The 17,193-nt window shown below is 43.7% G+C and overlaps 1 protein-coding gene across 2 annotated transcripts in view; it reads left to right on the forward strand.

Annotated features, from left to right (window-relative positions):
- The first annotated feature begins 1,936 nt into the window (after window positions 1-1,936).
- The window catches only part of ZNF480 (zinc finger protein 480), a 28,439-nt gene continuing 13,182 nt past the window's right edge, over window positions 1,937-17,193 (forward strand). Inside the window, exons 1-2 of one of the 2 annotated variants that reach the window (XM_024238202.3) lie at window positions 1,937-2,014; window positions 5,167-5,257. In XM_024238202.3, the coding sequence (XP_024093970.2) occupies window positions 5,186-5,257 (72 nt within the window). In that variant the 5' untranslated portion in view covers window positions 1,937-2,014; window positions 5,167-5,185. The remainder of the gene's footprint in view (window positions 2,015-5,166; window positions 5,258-17,193) is intronic. The other variant, XM_063720287.1, reaches the window with a different exon arrangement.

Here is a 17,193-nt window from a genome sequence, read left to right on the forward strand (position 1 = left end):
TACTTATTAGAGAAAAACTATATCCATGTTGGTCCCTTGAAAATTTTATGCTAATTTTATATCCTTTTTTGTTTGTTTGTTTGTTTTTTAGACGGATAGATGGAGTCTCACACTGTCACTCAGGCTGGAGTGCAGTCACCTGATCTTGGCTTACTGCAACCTCCACCTCCTGGGTTCCAGCGATTCTCCTGCCTCAGTCTCCAGAGTAGCTGGGATTACAGGCACACACAACCGTGCCCAGCTAATTTTTGCATGTTTAGTAGAGATGGGGCTTCACCATATTGGCCAGGCTGGTCTCGAACTCCTGACCTCAAGTGATCAACTGACTCAACCTCCCAAAGTGCTAGGATTATATACCCTAAGTGCTAGGATTATATACCCTATACCCTTGCCTGGCCAACAGGATCATATTTCAATTAATTAACACTTCAAGATGAATGCAACCTTCCAATAATAGGGATGTGAGAGAAAAGCATACTTATTAGTACATGTTAATTCACAAATATTGCCATAAAATTATTGCCAGTAGGCATGAGGCTATTTAAATTTTGATAATTTAGTTTTACTTTTTTCTAGGTTCACATGAAAAAGAATAACTTGCCCACCAAATAATCTTAGTATTATTGCAAAATTTTTCTTTGGTGAAAATCCAGTAGTCTTCTGAAGACTCTCTACAGGCTTTGTTATTCCCACATGAGAGAACATTAAGAAAAGAAAACACCTAAAAAAAGATCACAATTGTTAAAAGTACGTTTTCTAGTTACTTTCAGAATGCATGTAAAGTGAATTTGATATTACAGTATACTTAGAAATTATTGATGTAAGCATATTACAATGTCAACTAAGTTTATGTGAAAGGGATTTGAGGTTCATTCATCTCAAATTGGAATAGAATAACATAGAATAACAAATGTAAACAAGAACTATGTAATTTACATCTATTTTTAAAAGTTAATGCTTTTTTTTTTTTTTTTTTTTTTTTTTTTGTCTCTCACTCTGTCACCCAGGCTGGAGTGCTGCAGTGGCACGATCTCGGCTCACTGCAACCTCCGCCTCCGGGGTTCAAGCGATTCTCCTGCCTCCACCTCGAGTTGGGATTACACGCGTGCGCCACCACGCCCGGCTAATTTTTGTATTTTTAGTAGAGACGGGGTTTCACCGTGATGGCCAGGCTGGTCTCAAACTCCTTACCTCAAATGATCCCCTCCCTTGGCCTCCCAAAGTGCTGGGATTACAGGTGTGAGCCACCTCGCCCGGTTAATGCTTTTTTAAAAGCAACAATTGGTGACCTAAATTCTCACTGGCCTTAGCCCTCCATGCCCCTGGTGCTGTCACTAGAAAACTCTCTGGAGCTGAGCACAGGGTTACCTCTGTCCCTCCCGAAAGAACAGGGAATAGAAAAGGAGAGGATTTCTATTCTGCTTTGTGGGCCGTCAGCATGAAATTGCACATTCTACCCAGGCAGGGCTTTGCAGTTCACATATTAACTTGCGTCGCTTTCACAGACAATCCCAGGGCTTTTTAATTAAATTGCTAAATTTAGTTTTTTATGTATTTATTTGAGAGACTGAGTGTCTGTCGCCCAAGCTGGAGTGCAGTGGCCGTCATAACTCAGTGTAAACTCAAACTCCTGGGCTCAAGCGATCCTCCCGCCTCAGTCTTCGGGGTAGCTGGGACTACAGGTGTCCGACCCCACGGTCGGCTTAAGATTAACTTTAACAGCAGGGATTTTCCTGGATCTAATAATTAGCCGACTTTGCTCTGTCCCGGCAAGAGTACAGTTCGGAGACAGCTGAGTTGCTCCAGGCTGCTTGACAGGTCTTGCCTGCAAAACCCGGAAAACAGAGGCGCTGGAAGCGAGGCGGAGGGAAGCGCAAGCCCCGCCCCTCCCCGCCCCACCCCGCCCCCGCCCCGGCCAGGCCCGGCCCCGCCCTGCTGGGACTCCTCCGCTGCGCGCGCAGTTTCCCACAAACCCGGAAGCGGATCGCGTGGAGTGAAGGTCACGCCGCGGCGCGTGAGTTTCCCTTTGTGTAAATTAATCTGCGCTTCCCAGCTCCCCCGCGCTTCTGTACCCGGGATCTGAGGGGCCACACAGACCTTGAAATCCTCGCACCGCTCGCTCTACCCCGACCAAATTCAGGCGTCTCCGTGAGAGTCAGGCGGTCGCTTCCCTGTGTGTTTAAATCGCTCGGCGGCGGGTCCTGTCCTCCGTCTTTTTGCCACAGGGCCATGTAGTTACCTCTTGTCGCGGAGTTTTCCTGCTTCAATCCTTCAGTGATGCTTACCTTCGCCCCGCACAGCGTCCTCCTCCGCTAGGCGGATTGCGGTCTATCAGGTCCCCCCAGCCTCGCCTTTGTTGGCCATGGAGCGCAGCGCTCCAATCTCAATCCAGGAGAAGCCGCGTCTTCTGCCGAGTCCTGGGATTCTGCGGACGCCACCCCTCTCTTGATCCAGACCCTACCTTTACCCTCCTTGATACCGGGTCCCGCTACTCCCCAGGCCTCCTCTTCCCAGCCACCGCTTCTCCTAACCCTGGGTGTGGGGAGGACTTATTCTGTCTCTTGACATCCAGTGTTCTTGCGGGCCAAATAACACCCCACTGAAAAGGTGTTCTGCATGTGGGCATCGGATCCCAATTCCTTCCATGGGGATGTGTGCAGAAAGAGAGATGGAGAGCGAGGGAGAAGAAAGAGAAACATTTTGAAGCAGAAAAGAAGACTGAGGGAGAGCCATAAGCAGATGGCAAAGTAGAGAATGGATGGGGGATTTGCAGAGGCAGCGAATGAAGCCGGGAAAGTAGCAGGGGGAGAAAAGCAACTGGAGAAATGCAGAGAAAAGTTCCATCTCCGGAGAGATGAAGGACAGCAAGATAGTGAGAGGGGCAGCAAAGTGGGACGTTCCTCAGTTTGAGAGTGGGGGAGAGGAGGAGGGATTTGGAGCCAGGGCAGACAGAGCAGTGTAGTGCTGGGACAGCAAGAGGAGTCAGCTGGTGACAACAAGAGCAGAGGGAGAACCACAGCAGGTGGAGGCGTGGGTTCTCAGGGTGCCAGAGAGTGGGGACAAGGGGGTGTAACAGGAAAGAAGGGATTTAACAGGGAGAGCAGAGGGGGAGCAGAGACAGGGAAAGAGGCAGGGCTGGGCACTGTGGCTCACGCCTGTAATCCCAGCACTTTGGGAGGCCGAGGTGGGTGGATCACCTGAGGTCAGGAGTTTGAGACCAGCATGGTCAACATGGTGAAACCCCATCTCTACTAAAAATACAAAAATTAGCCGGGCGTCAGAGCGCACATGTAATCCCAGCAACTCAGGAGGCTGAGGCAGGAGAATTGCTTGAACCCGGGAGGCGGAGGTTGCAGTGATCTGAGATTGCGCCATTGCACTCCAGCCTGGGCGACAAGAGCAAAACTCCGTCTCAGGAAAAAAAAAAGAGGCAGAAATAGGTGGAGATTGGGACGATCAAAGATTGAGCAGAAAGTTTGGAAAAGGGGTGAAACAAATTGCCAGAATGGAGCAGAACAGGTGGAAGAGAAGGAATAGAAGGAAGAAGGGGAGAAACATCAGGAGAAGAGAGGGGCTCAAAATGAGCAGAATCTTAGGGGAAAAATAAAGAGGGGGAAAAAAAGCTAGAGAAAGAAGGTGAGAATGAGAGATACGTACAGAATGAGGGAGGGAAACACAGTACTGAGAAAAGAGGGAACCCTGGGTGCAGATGAACGGTGAGTTGATTGGATATTATGATTAAGTTGTGACATTGATTTATCTATTTATAATCTGATAATATGAAATATACTTTAAAAATACAGATGAAGATGAGATGTACAAAACTCCTGTCTGTAAGGCTGGTGCATTTTACAATTCTTGGCATCAGACTTTAGCTTCCACTCACATTCCCTATTCAGGCACAGCTCAGTGACTTGAGTCATTCAGGTGTGGGTCACCCACTTTCCTTTTCTTGCGACGGGGTAGGGTGTGGGTGAGTGTATAAGATAGCAGGAAAACCAAAGTGTATTTCCTACTCTTGGAATCAACACAATAGTGAACACTCAACACAGAATGCTTCATATCTGATGAACAAAATGTGTGGGGATTTCTTCCCACCAACAAACAATTCGTCAGACACTGCCTGGGTGATCCGTAATTTCACTCAAGTTGACACTGTCTACGTGAAGTTAGCATCAGATCCCACAGGTTGGGGGCTCAGTTCCACAAGGCTGCCCCTACTTCATGTGCTGGTTGTAAGTTCCTGGTTGGGACCTGAACTTCCACCAAACATCTAAAAATTGAAGATTCCCTTAACCCTTTCCTCAGATTTTATTAATTTGTTAGCCTGGTTCACAGAACTCAAGGAAGCATTTTGCTTAGTTTTACCCATTTGCTGTGAAGACTATTGCAAAAGATACAGATGACTAGCCTGGTGGAAGAACCCTCCTAGCAAATTAATCAAAAGAAGGGGCTTTGGGATACCCTGATTTTTTTTCTTTTGTTTCGAGACGTAGTTTCACTCTTGTTGCCCATGCTGGAGTGCAATGGCATGATCTCAGCTCACTGCAACATTCACCTCCCGACTTCAAGCATTTCTCCTGCCTCAGCCTCCCAAGTAGCTGGGATTATAAGTGTGTGCCACCACGCCTAGCTAATTTTTGTAGTTTTAGTAGAGACGAAGTTTCACCATGTTGGCCAGGGTGGAATAAATGGAGTTCAGTACTGTTGAAGTTCCAGGCATCCAATGGGGGTCTTGGGACATATCCCCCATGGATAAGGGGATTCCACTGTGTTCTGCATCTGGTGCTGAGCACCAAGGCTCTGTTTCCTCCATTTCTGAGGGATTACATGAGCCTGGGATCCATAGAGAGGAGAGGAGGGGCTGTGCTCTGCATGGGGTTTGGTCAGGGCTGGGTCTGGCCCTGAAGGGGAGCTTAGACCAGCCCAGCTCCCCACTGCTGCAGCATGCATGTGGGCATCTCTAGGAGGGGAGCAGGTTCTGAAGATGAGTAAAAAACTCACTTGTTCTTCCTGTAGGAGTTTCTTGTCCCTGCATCAACTCTGGTGCAGTGGGCAGCAGAGGACATCTTTCCACAGGGTGAGGTCTAACCTGTGTATGTGATTGTGGCACAGGAAGAGGGTGTGTTGATTCTAAGCCCTAAACAGCATATTTTTGACATTTAGGATTGACTTCTAAAGAGTCATGCTGTGTGATGAAAAAGCCCAGAAGAGAAGAAAGAGGAAAGCAAAGAAGTCAGGGATGGCTCTTCCTCAGGTGAGATGATGTTCTCGGTGGATTGTTCTGTCTCCTTTCTTTCAGAAACGCTGGGCCTTGGAGTTGGGAATCTTCTCTGAGTCTGAAGTGTCCTGCCTGACAGGTTTGCTCACGCTTACCTATGCCTTCCCTCAGTGCCGAGACCAGCTTGGTTGTGGGGACCCTAACCTAGTGGCACTAGAGGAATTAAAGACACAGACAGAAGAATAGAGTATAAAGTGGGATCAGGGGCCAACAGCCATCAGAGCTGAGAGCTGTGAACAGGGTTTGACTCACATATTTATTGACAGCAAGCAATTGATAAGCATTGTTTCTATAGATTATAGATTAACTAAAATCATTCCTTATGGGAAACAAAACATTCTTAGCAAGGATTAGAGAAACAGGCTCTGGCTAATTATCTGCAGCAAAAACGTGTTAAGGCACAGGCCATTCATGCTATTGTTTGTGGTTTGAGCAGTTTTCCACTCTGGGCAGGCCAAGTGTTCCTTGCCATGCTCCAGTAAACCAAAAACTTCTAGCAGTGTGTGTCATAGCCATCACGAGCACGTTTCATTGCTGCAAAAATCCTGCTTATGGCCAGTTTCTTTAAAGCCTGTTTATGACAGGCTTAGGGCCTGTTGCCAACGTGTCCCCCTTTCTGTTTTTGCAAAGCGACAAAGGCAAAGGCTGCTTTGTCACGGTGGGCTACTTCTCACAGGATTCGGGATTTGGATCTGCAGACTACACAAAGACAAACAACACAGATTAAAAGCACAATCATCATTGAAATCATGGAGCCTCCAAATGTCTTGATCCAGTTTAATGGGTTAATAGCTGCTAATCCGTCTGCAGCTCCTTCAAGCTGTTTAGTTCCTGGCATTAGCATCAGATGTGCCTGAGAGCCTTGGAATACTTCTTCCTTCAGTTTTGTAATATCTAAAGATAAATTTCCAGTATGACCCTTTAAATGTCTCTTAACTCTTTCCTACTCATGCTCTGTTTCGTTATACAAATAAGGAGTAGTGCAAAAATCAGAAGTATTCCAATCACGTTGTATCTGCATTCTATATTCTAGACTAACCACTTGATCTCCTAGCCTCATTACAGTTTATCGGAGATCATTGATTTGATTAGCTAGTTTTCGGTCTGTGTTAGTTTGGGAATTGCACCGCAAAGTAGAATTTTTCTGCCAATTATTTACATAGTTTGCTCTTTGTACTGTGGAATGCAAAGTAACTCCAGCTACCATGGCAGTAGCTGTGACAGCAATCAATCTCATAATGATTAAAATTAAAGTGGCAATGAAATGCCAAGAGTACCTCAAATTCTTTTGAAGAATTTCAATAATGTATGCACAGAAGGAGAGGCTTCCCAAGGATAGGAAAGCTTTACAGGTATCCGTACTCCTCGGGCTCTTACCACTAAAATAGAATGATCAGTATTATACAAGGAAGAATTCACACAAGAAAACCATGTACATTCTTGACAAGTCACATGATGATTAGGGAGATCAAGTTTTAAATCACTTACTACAAACAAGAAAGGAGGCCTTATTGTCAGTCTCGACATGGCTGCAACTGGGGGGTCCTTGGGTTCCTCCCAAAATCTCCTCCTTAGCATCTGGCTCATGATAAGGTTTCAGGTGTCTTAATGGTATCCAAATCGGCTGCTGGTTTTGGCCTGGAGATACATAAGCATAACTTCTACCCCAAGTTGTTATTTTACCGATTTCCCAACTTTTTGTTATCGGATCTCTCCACCAAACCAGTTGTTCCGCTTCTGTCTTTGCAGCTGATTTCCGTAGATGCTGTTCAGCTGCTGATAGCATCTAGCCTTTAGGCAAGCGCAAAAAATTTTAAGTCAATAGTGCTAGATTCAATTGCATAATTGGAGTTCCATAATCACTGTTCCCCCCTTTGTGTTTTTGTAATTGCTGTTTTAGGGAGAGATTCATTCTTTCCACAATGGCTTGTCCTTGTGAATTATATGGGATGCCAGTAATGTGTTTAATACTCTATATAGAGGAAAATGTAGCTAGAGCTTGGCTAGTACAGCCTGTGGTGTTATCTGTTTTAATAGAAGCTGGAATGCCCATCACTGCGAAGCATTGCAGAAAATGCCATTTAACACAGGCAGAAGATTCCCTTGTTTGACAGGTAGCCTAAACAAAGTGAGAAAAGGTATCTACACATACATGCACGTAAGCCAGTTTACCAAAAGAAGGAACATAAATGACATCTATTTGCCAAAGAGAATTAGGTTCCAATCCTTGAGGATTAACTCCTCCTGTAAAAGATGAGGAATGCACCATTTGGCAAGTTGGGCATTGCTGGATAATAGCTTTAGCTTCTTTCCAGGTAATGCTGTATCTACGTTTTAGACCAGAGGCATTAACATGGGTTAAATTGTGAAAGTGTCCAGCATTAGATATTGCAGTAGCAACTAGGCGGTCAGCCATTTGATTCCCTGCAGTTAAAGGTCCTGGAAAGGGTGTATGAGCTCTAATATGAGTAATGTAAAAGGGTGCATTCTATTCCTAACTGTGGTTTGTAATTGGGTAAATAAAGTCATTAGTTGTTCATCTGTGTGAAATCGTAACTGAGCATTTTTAATTGTGTGGAATGGACTACATATGAAGAATTAGAAAAGACAGGCATCTTAAAAGCAGTCAGTACCTTAATTACAGCTACAAGCTCCGATTTTTGAGCTGAAGTATAGGGCATCTGGAAAACTTCAGTTTTTGATCCAGAATAAGAAGCTTTACTATTGCTAGACTCATCTGTAAAAACATTTTCAGCACTTTTAATTGGTTTAAATTTAGTTATTCTAGGGAGAATCTAATTAGTTAATTTTAAAAATTGAAATAATTTTGTTTTTGGAAAGTGATTATTAAGAACACCCACGAAATCAGCTAACTGGGTTTGCTAAGTAAGATTATTTATAAAGGATTGTTATATTTGTGCCTTTGTAAGAGGGGCAATAATTTTTTTCAGGGTCATATCCATGCAATTTAACAATTCAAATTCTCCCATTCCCTATCAGAGTAGCAATTTGATCCAAATAATGAGTTAGAATCCATGAATTCATATGTGGAAGAAAAAGCCATTCTACCAAGTCTGCTTTTGGACAGTAACACCAGTAGGTGAATGCTGAGTTGGAAAAATCAGTAAGTCTAAAGTCTTTTCTGGATCTGTTCTATTTATTTGAGGTTTTATGTACTTGTTTTTCAATGAGTTGTAACTCTGCCTCAGCCTCCTTTGTTAATTGCTGAGGGCTAGTGAGACTAGGATCTCCTTTAAGGATAGAAAATAGATTACTCATGGCATAGGTAGGAATGCCTAGAGCAGGTCGTATCCAATTAATGTCCCTTAGTAATTTTTGAAAGTCATTCAGTGTTTTTCAATTGATCCTTATGGTTACTTTCTGTGGCACTATTGTAGTGTCATTTACTAAGGTCCCTAAGTAGGAGTAAGGAGTAGTAGTCTGAATTTTGTCAGGAGCTATAATTAAACTGGCATGAGAAATCGAATTTTTTAAGGGATCATAACATTGGAGTAATATTTCCTGAGTGGGGGCAGCACAAAGAATATCGTCCATATAATGAATAATGTAACACTGTGAAAATTTTTTATGAGTAGGTTCAATTGCTTGTCCTACATAAGTCTGACAAATTGTTGGACAGTTTAACATGCCTTGTGGCAACACTTTCCAATGAAAACGCTTAGCAGGCTGCAGGTTGTTTACCGCAGGAATTGTAAATGCAAACCATTCACAGTCTTGCTCAGCTGAGGGGATAGTAAAGGAAGTCTTTTAAATCTATGACTATTAAAGGCCAATTTTTTGGAATCAGCAGGAAAAGGCAATCCTGGCTGCAGTGCCCCCATAGGTTGTATAACTGAATTAATGGCTCTAAGATCTGTCAACATGCTCCATTTATGTGATTTTTTCTTAATAACAAAGACTGGAGAATTCCAGGGGGAAAATGTTGGAGCTATGTGTCCTTTTTCTAATTGTTCAGTAACTAAGTCCTCTAAAGCCTCCAGTTTCTCTTTACTTAGCAGCCATTGCTTTATCCAAGTTGGTTTATTTGTTAACCATTTTAAAGGTATAGGTTCTGGAGGCTTAACAATGGCTGCCATGAAAAATAATATCCTAAGCCCTGGCGAGAATTTTGTCCTTTTGCTTGAAGTGGTTTCTTTAACCCTTTTAAATTTTTTTCTAATCCCATGACAGGCACATACCCCATCTCTTGCATCATATGCTGACTTTGAGGGCTATATAATTGTTCTGGAATTAACACTTGTGCTCCCCATTGCTGTAATAAATCTCTTCCCCATAAATTTATAGGTACAGAAGTTACAATTGGTTGGCTGGGTGCGGTGGCTTAAGCCTGTAATCCCAGCACTTTGGGAGGCCAAGGCAGGTGGATCATGAGGTCAGGAGTTCAAGACCATCCTGGCCAACATGATGAAACCCTGTCTCTACTAAAAATACAAAAAAATTAGCCGGGCATGGTGGTGGCTGCCTGTAGTCCCAGCTACTCAGGAGGCTGAGGCAGGAGAATGGCATGAACCTGGGAGGCGGAGCTTGCAGTGAGCCGAGATCACGCCACTGCCCTCCAGCCTAGGGGACAGAGCCAGACTCTGTCTCAAAACAAACAAAAAAAACCACGAAAAGCAGAAGTTACAATTGGTTGAATAGTCCCAGATTGTTCATTGGGTCCTTCACAATGCAATATATAACTGCTTTGATATACTTTAGGGGCTATACCAACTCCAACTATGTTAAATTGAGTGGGTTGAATTGGCCACATGGACGGCCAGTGCTGTAGAGAAATGATTGAAATGTCTGCTCCTGTATCTACCAGTCCTTTAAATTTTTTTCCTTGAATAGTTATTTCACAGGTAGGACGTTTATTAGTAATTTGATTCACCCAATAAGCTGCTTTGCCTTGTTTATTTGTGCTTCCAAATCCTCTTGTTCATTTAGTTTCACTTTTCCCCATTTCCACTTATGGCACAATCAGGAGCTGTGCTATGGGCTCTCCTGGCTCTGCTTTCCAGGGAACAGAAGTAGATATAACAATTTGAATTTCCCCATTGTAATCAGAATAAATGACTCCTGCATGTACTTGGACTCCTTTTAAATTTAAACTAGACCTACCTAGAAGTAATCCTACTGTCCCCACTGGTAAGGGTCCACAGACTCCTGTTGGCACTTTTTGCGGGGGTTCCCCAGGCAGAAAGCTCACAGGTTTTGTGCAGCATAAATCTACTGCAACACTACCGGCTGTGGCAGGGGACAGGTATTGTATGGGGGTGAGGGAGTGGCCTGAGCTGGAAATGCCCCAGTTTGGAATGAGGCCTGGGATGGGTCCCTCATGGCATTTCCTTGAAATCAGGTTCCCATCCTTATCAAACTTAGAGTGACACTGATTAGCCCAATGTTTTCCTTTTTTACATTTTGGACATATTTCAGGCTCAGCAGATTTCTTTTTTCCCCCAACTGGCAGCCTGACTTGCTGGTTTTTTCTACATTCTTTTTCAGTATGACCATGCTTCCCCCAGTTAAAACAAGCTCCAGGAAATGGAGTATTTCCTTTACCCACTTTCAGTCCTGCCATTGCCTGGGCTAACAGAGTAGTCTTATGCAGATTGCCTCCAATACCATCACAAGCTTTAATATAGTCAACCAAATGTGCTTTTCCCCTAATAGGTCGCAGAGTGGCTTGGCACTCAGGATTGGCGTTGTCGAAAGCTAATAACCGCAACACTATGTCCTGAGCAGCTGAATCTGCAATCACCTTTTTAAGAGACTCCTGTAATCTAGCTATAAAATCTGCATACAGTTCTTTCAGTCCCTGCTTGACAGCACTTGAAGGGTATTGTTCCCTGCCTGAAGTGATTTTTTCCCAAGCTCTAATACACACTCCTCTAAGCTGCTCTATGGCATCATCCCGCATAACCACTTGTGCATCTAAACCACCCCAGCCACCGACTCCCAAAAGTTGGTCTGCAGTTCTATTAATTTGAGGTTGGGCCTGGGCATTGTGAGCAGCCTGGATGGAAGCTTCATCTGCCCACCAAGTTTTACGTTGTAAGAACTGAGCAGGAGTTAGACAAGCTCGAGTAAGTGCATCGTAGTCAGTAGGAATCATTTGACTGGAGACAGCAACATTCTTTAACAGTCCCATTACAAAAGGAGAACTTGGTCCATATTGATTAATAGCTTGTTTAAATTCTTTAAGTATTTTAAAAGGAAAAGGCTCAAATGTAGCCATCATATTCCCCTGTTAATCAGGTGGGTGCATTCTAACAGGGAACTGCCAAGCATCCATATCAGACTCTCATCTAGCTTGCTGGATTCCTGCCTGAATAGAACCGAGAGCAGTTGCTTGAGGCACTGCTCAAACAGTCACTAGGGCAACTACTTTTTGCCCAGTGTCCTCTGGAAAAGAAAGATCTGGAGGGTCAGGCCACTCTTTTTCTTCAAAATGATGAGGGGGTGTAGACGGGTAGGGACAAACCTCTCCCTCCTTTGCTGCTTTAGCTGGCAAGGAAATCTTCTCTGTCACTTCTGTACTTCATTACACTCCCCTTCTTCTTCTGATTCCTCCTCCTTATCATCTGTGTGGAAAGGCTCCAAGGTGGAATGAACCAGAGCCCACACTGACCAGACAGTTTAGGAATGTCCTCAGCGCCATCCTTATATGCCTTCTTCAGTGTGCTGCCTAGCTTTTCCCAGACCTCTACATTCATAGTTTCTCAGTCTGGATACCAGGGGCAGTATTTCTCTACCACACTAAAAACCTGCATGAGTCAGCTAGTGCTAACTTTTATTCTTCCTTTTCTGAGGAGCTGCTGAAGCAGACTCAAATAAGCCTCATGTCTGCTTGACCCTTGTCCCGTTGTTACCCTGATGCTTCCGAGCTCCCGTTCTTACCACAGGGATTGCTTAAGAGTACTTGGGTGTTCTCCAGCGTAGTTCCACGTTCTCCAGCCGTCACTCTGGTGACCCTTCGACCCAGGTTTGAGTCCCACGTTGGGCGCCACTTGCTGAGACCAGCTCGGTCATGGGGACCCTAACCTAGTGGCGCTAGAGGGATTAAACACACAGACACAAGAATAGAGTGTAAAGTGTGATCAGGGGGCCAACAGCCTTCAGAGCTGAGAGCTGTGAACAGAGTTTGACCCACATTTTATTGACAGCAAGCCAGTGACAAGCATTGTTTCTATAGATTATAGATTAACTAAAAGCATTCCTTACAGGAAACAAAACATTCTTAGCAAGGATTAGAGAAACAGGCTCTGGCTAATTATCTGCAGCAAAAACGTGTTGTTAAGGCACAGGCCACTCATGCTATTGTTTGTGGTTTGAGCAGTTTTCTACTCCGGGCAGGCCAGGTGTTCCTTGCCCTGCTCCAGTAAACCAACAACTTCTAGCAGTGTGCGTCATAGCCATCATGAGCACATTTCATTGCTGCAGAAATCCTATTTATGGCCAGTTTCTTTAAAGCCTGTTTATGACAGGCGTAGGGCCTGTTGCCAGCACCGCAGTCCCTCTAATCTCACTTAGATTCCATCTCCCGTTACCCAGTGACGTGAACTGGGGATTAGGCTTCACTGGGCATGGTTCTGGGAAGGGCTCACTCCCTAGCATGGATGGAGATGGGGTGTGGGCCCCGTGACATTAGAGCTGTTGGGCAGTAGGGATTGTTCAGGGGCCACATCTGAGTGCACCATCACCTCTCTGTAGACCAGAAACTGCATGTGGAAGTCACGTATTATTGTGCACGAGCACCTAGTAAATTCTAGGAAAGGAGTGAAGGAAGGAGAACCTTTTCTGCTTGATTTTTTTTTTCTTTTTTTTTTGAGACCGAGTCTTGCTCTGTCATCCAGGCCAGAGTGCAGTGGTGCAATCTCGGCTCACTACAACTTCCGTCTCTCTGGTTCAAGCAATTCTTGTGCCTCAGTGTCCTGAGTAGCTGGGATGTCAGGTGCCCACCACCACGCCCAGCTAATTTTTGTATTTTTAGTAGAGGTGGAGTTTCAACATGTTGGCTAGGCTGGTCCTGAACTCCCAAGCTCAGGTGATCCACCTGCCTCAGCTTCCCAAAGTGCTGGGATTATAGGCGTGAGCCACTGTGCCCAACCTTGCCTGATTTTTACTACAGTTGAAGCTAAACGCCTTTCCCAGTTTTTTACGTCTAGCTTGGTTCAGGGAGGACGTTCTCTCATCATTCTCAGCGCAGGCTTCTCACAGAGACCGATTTTCCTTTGGGGAGTCTCCTGCACCAGCTGTGTTAAGCAAAAAATGTGACAATTTTGCTCAGAGATTGGAGCAGATTTTTTTTTTTTTGTCAGGCGGAAATCATATTCTTGTCCACCAATTATTATTATCATTTTTTTCAACATCAAATTATGTATAAATTTATCTTATAGAAAAACTCGAGATGTACAGGTTAGGCCATCAAATACAAAACATTCCCTGTCCTAAATGTCTACGTGACATGTAAATAGTTGTTATGGGAGGGAGCCTTCCACCCTCTCTGTCTCACTGGGGACCCACTGCTGTCAGGTCTGTCAGGAGTGAGAGCAAGTTCTGTAGAATTATATGTATACAGCATTGTGGTGTTTTAAGTAAAATTCTCAGTGATTGTTTTATGATACTTTATTCTGTAAGTTGTGAAAATTTGCTCCTTTACACCTTCATGTGAACGTTCTCTGAATTAACAATCAGTCACCTCTCTGTTTTTAGTGTCTGGCTTGGTTCAGGGAGGATGTGCTCTCGTCAGCCCAGCTGGAGACTCTGGAGGTCCCTCACCTTGTCTGGGATGTGTCCTCTCTGGGCTTTGCTTGTTACCTCCTCACTGAAGGGGGTGACCAGGTTCTGCTGAGGAATGCCCCTTTCTGTACCTGCTCTTCAGCCTGTGTGGGGCAATAGGAAGCTGGGGTCTGCACCATCACGTAGTGTCTGCCTGCGTTACTGCTGGCTCTGGTTTATGCTGGTGCCTTTGTTCTCAGTGGCTTCCTGACCTGGGGCCCTGTTACTTCAATACTTATGTTCAGACAAGACAGAAACTTGTCCCTTAGGCGGTTCCCTGAAAAGTCAGAAGGTTGGATAGACATTCCCATTGTTTTCCTCTCTCAGGAGATATCTGGAGTTTGTGGTATCCTCTGGATGATGGCATGTCATGCCTGGGCAGGGGTTCTGGTGAGTGTGTGTCACATATTTTCACACTCAGCTCCCAGTAGGTTGACTTGGTACTGGTGCATCTCTGGGTGCAGCCTCCTGAGTGGCTTCTGGATTTCTCACAAAAGTCAATTGGCCCATGTATTCTTGTTTAAGTTGTGTCTACATGGATTCAAAATGGTCCAAGGCTTCCTATTCCTCTGTCTTGCTGACATTACTCTTTTAGTAGAGTTGCAGATTTCTTACACAGGTCTGGAATGTCTTCTAGTTAGGGGCCATGTATATTTCCTAAGGGAGATGTCAGATGTTTCTTTACTGTATGTGTCATTTTATAAATAGTGCCACTAAAGAAGGAAACTTTTTTCAATATATTCTGTTTTCTTTTTTTAAAATTTATTTTCTTCTTTTAATTCTTTTTTCTTTCTTTCTTTTTGAGACAGAGTCTTGTTCTGTCACCCAGGCTGAAGTGCTGTGGCAGGATCTCAGCTCACTGCAACTTCTGTCTTCTGGGTTCAAGCAATTCTCATGCCTCAGCCTCACAAGTAGCTGAGATTACAGGCGCCCACCACCACGCCCAGCTAATTTTTTGTATTTTTAGTAGAGATAGGGTTTCACCATGTTGGCCAGGCTGGTCTCGAACTCCTGACCTCAAGTGATCCACCTGCATCGGCCTCCCAAAATGCTGGCCTGATCCCAGCACTGCACCAGGCTAATATATTCTTATTAGTTAATTATGCTAAAATGACATTCTTTGTCTTGGTTAAAATAATTTTGTTAATTATATATATTTTTAAATCCAGCTTTTTCCTGCCCCCAACCCCCACTAATTTTTTTTTTTTTTAACCTCTCTTTCTGGTCCCTGCACAGGCATCCTGTGCAGTGGTGATTGGCTGCAGCACAGACCAGCCCCCTTTTCCCTGCCTTAAAGTCGAGGAAATGTCTGCCATGTTTACTGCTGATTATCATGTTTCATGAGATGTTCTAGCTTAATGATATGGTTGTTTTTGTTTTCAAATTTTATTTTTGGCCTTGTTTTTAATTATCTAGTAATTTCTTAAGATGTATACTGCTGAGATATTTTCTTTGACTTATTTTGTTGAATTATTATATCATATTAATAAATTTTCTATCATGTATTAATGTTTTATTAATGGAATATATTGATAAATCCCATTGGGCTTTTGTAAATACCAAATACATAAATTTTATGGACATAATTATTATATTTATGTAAGTCAGGGTCGATCACATGTGTGTAGAATCCCAGCTTCTTGGGAAGCTGAGGCAGGAGGATCCCTTGAATGCAGGAGTTTGAGACCACCCTAGGCAACATACTGAAACCCCATCTCAATTTTTAAAAATATTATATATAATCATATTTTTATATAAATAGAGATGGGATCTTTCTGTGTTTCCCAGGCTGTTCTTAAACCCCTGTCCTCAAGCAGGCCTCCCACCTTGGCCTCCAAAAGTGCTGGGATTACAGGCAGAGCCACCACGCCCAGCCTACATTTATATTTTTGAATCTGGGTATTTAATAGAGATTGGAATTCAACTTTCTGTGTTTTTTCATGGTCTATCATTTTTTAATGGCTTAATATACAGCAATGTTTATAAACTCAATTGAGTACAATTTATACATTTTTGTTGCAAACATGCTGAAATGTACATAGCAAAAATAACAATGACAGGTGGGTGCCATGGTACAAACCTTTGGTTCCAGATACGTGGGAGGTTGAGGGAGAAACATTTGAGCCCCAGGAGTTCAAGGCTGTAGTACACTGTGAATAAGCCACCTCCATGCAACCTGGACAACATAGTGAGACCCTGTCTCTAAAAATTAAAAAAAAAGTGATGACAAATATCATCTAAAACATAGGTTGTTGACAGACAACTCCTATTTCAGTTGATGTGTGTAAGTGTACATGTGTGCTAGTGTATATGGGTCTAAGTGTACATATAAATAAGTGTGTACATGTGATGTGTGTTCATGACTGCACAGATGAGCAAGCCTATGGTTTTATTAAAGACACATCATCATTTTTATGTATTTTTTTTAACAGTTGAAATTACGTCTGAAATATTTTCCATGACCTCGGAAATTGTCCTACACCATCATGTTAATGAGTTGATGGCTGTGAATAGTAACATATTATGGGATACGTGTGTACTCATATATAATGATCTTTTTTTGTTTTGTTTTGTTTTTTTTGACAGAGTCTCTCTTTGTCACCAGGCTGGAGTGCAGTGGCGCGATCTTGGCTCACTGCAATCTCTGCCTCTCAGGTTCAAGTGATTCTCCTGCCTCAGCCTCCTGAGTAGCTGGGATTAAAGGCGCGTGCCACCACGCCCAGCTAATTTTTGTATTTTTTAGTAGAGACGGGGTTTCACCACATTGGTCAGGCTGGTCTTGATCCCCTGACCTCGTGATCTGCCCGCCTTGACCTCCCAAAGTGCCGGGATTACAGGCATGAGCCACCATGCCTGGCCATAATGACCTTTTATGAACGTCCATGATTTTATCCCTAAACTTGTTTTAACTTTTTTCTTAGGTAATTGTCAATTTAATTTTGATGCTGATCTGTTCATTGTTTGATTCTTTTGGTTTGGTTCTAATGCCCGGACACCTGGGATCTGGTGCTTCCTCTGCTGTTTTTAGTCCTTACACCTGGGGCAAGTTTCTTAGAGTGTCTGTGACACAGTTGTCTTCTCAGTAAGACAGGGACAGGTCTTTCTTTCATGGGCTTTTGTTGTTATAGCAG

Source organism: Pongo abelii, chromosome 20, assembly GCF_028885655.2.
Source record: "Pongo abelii isolate AG06213 chromosome 20, NHGRI_mPonAbe1-v2.0_pri, whole genome shotgun sequence".
NCBI lineage: Eukaryota > Metazoa > Chordata > Mammalia > Primates > Hominidae > Pongo > Pongo abelii.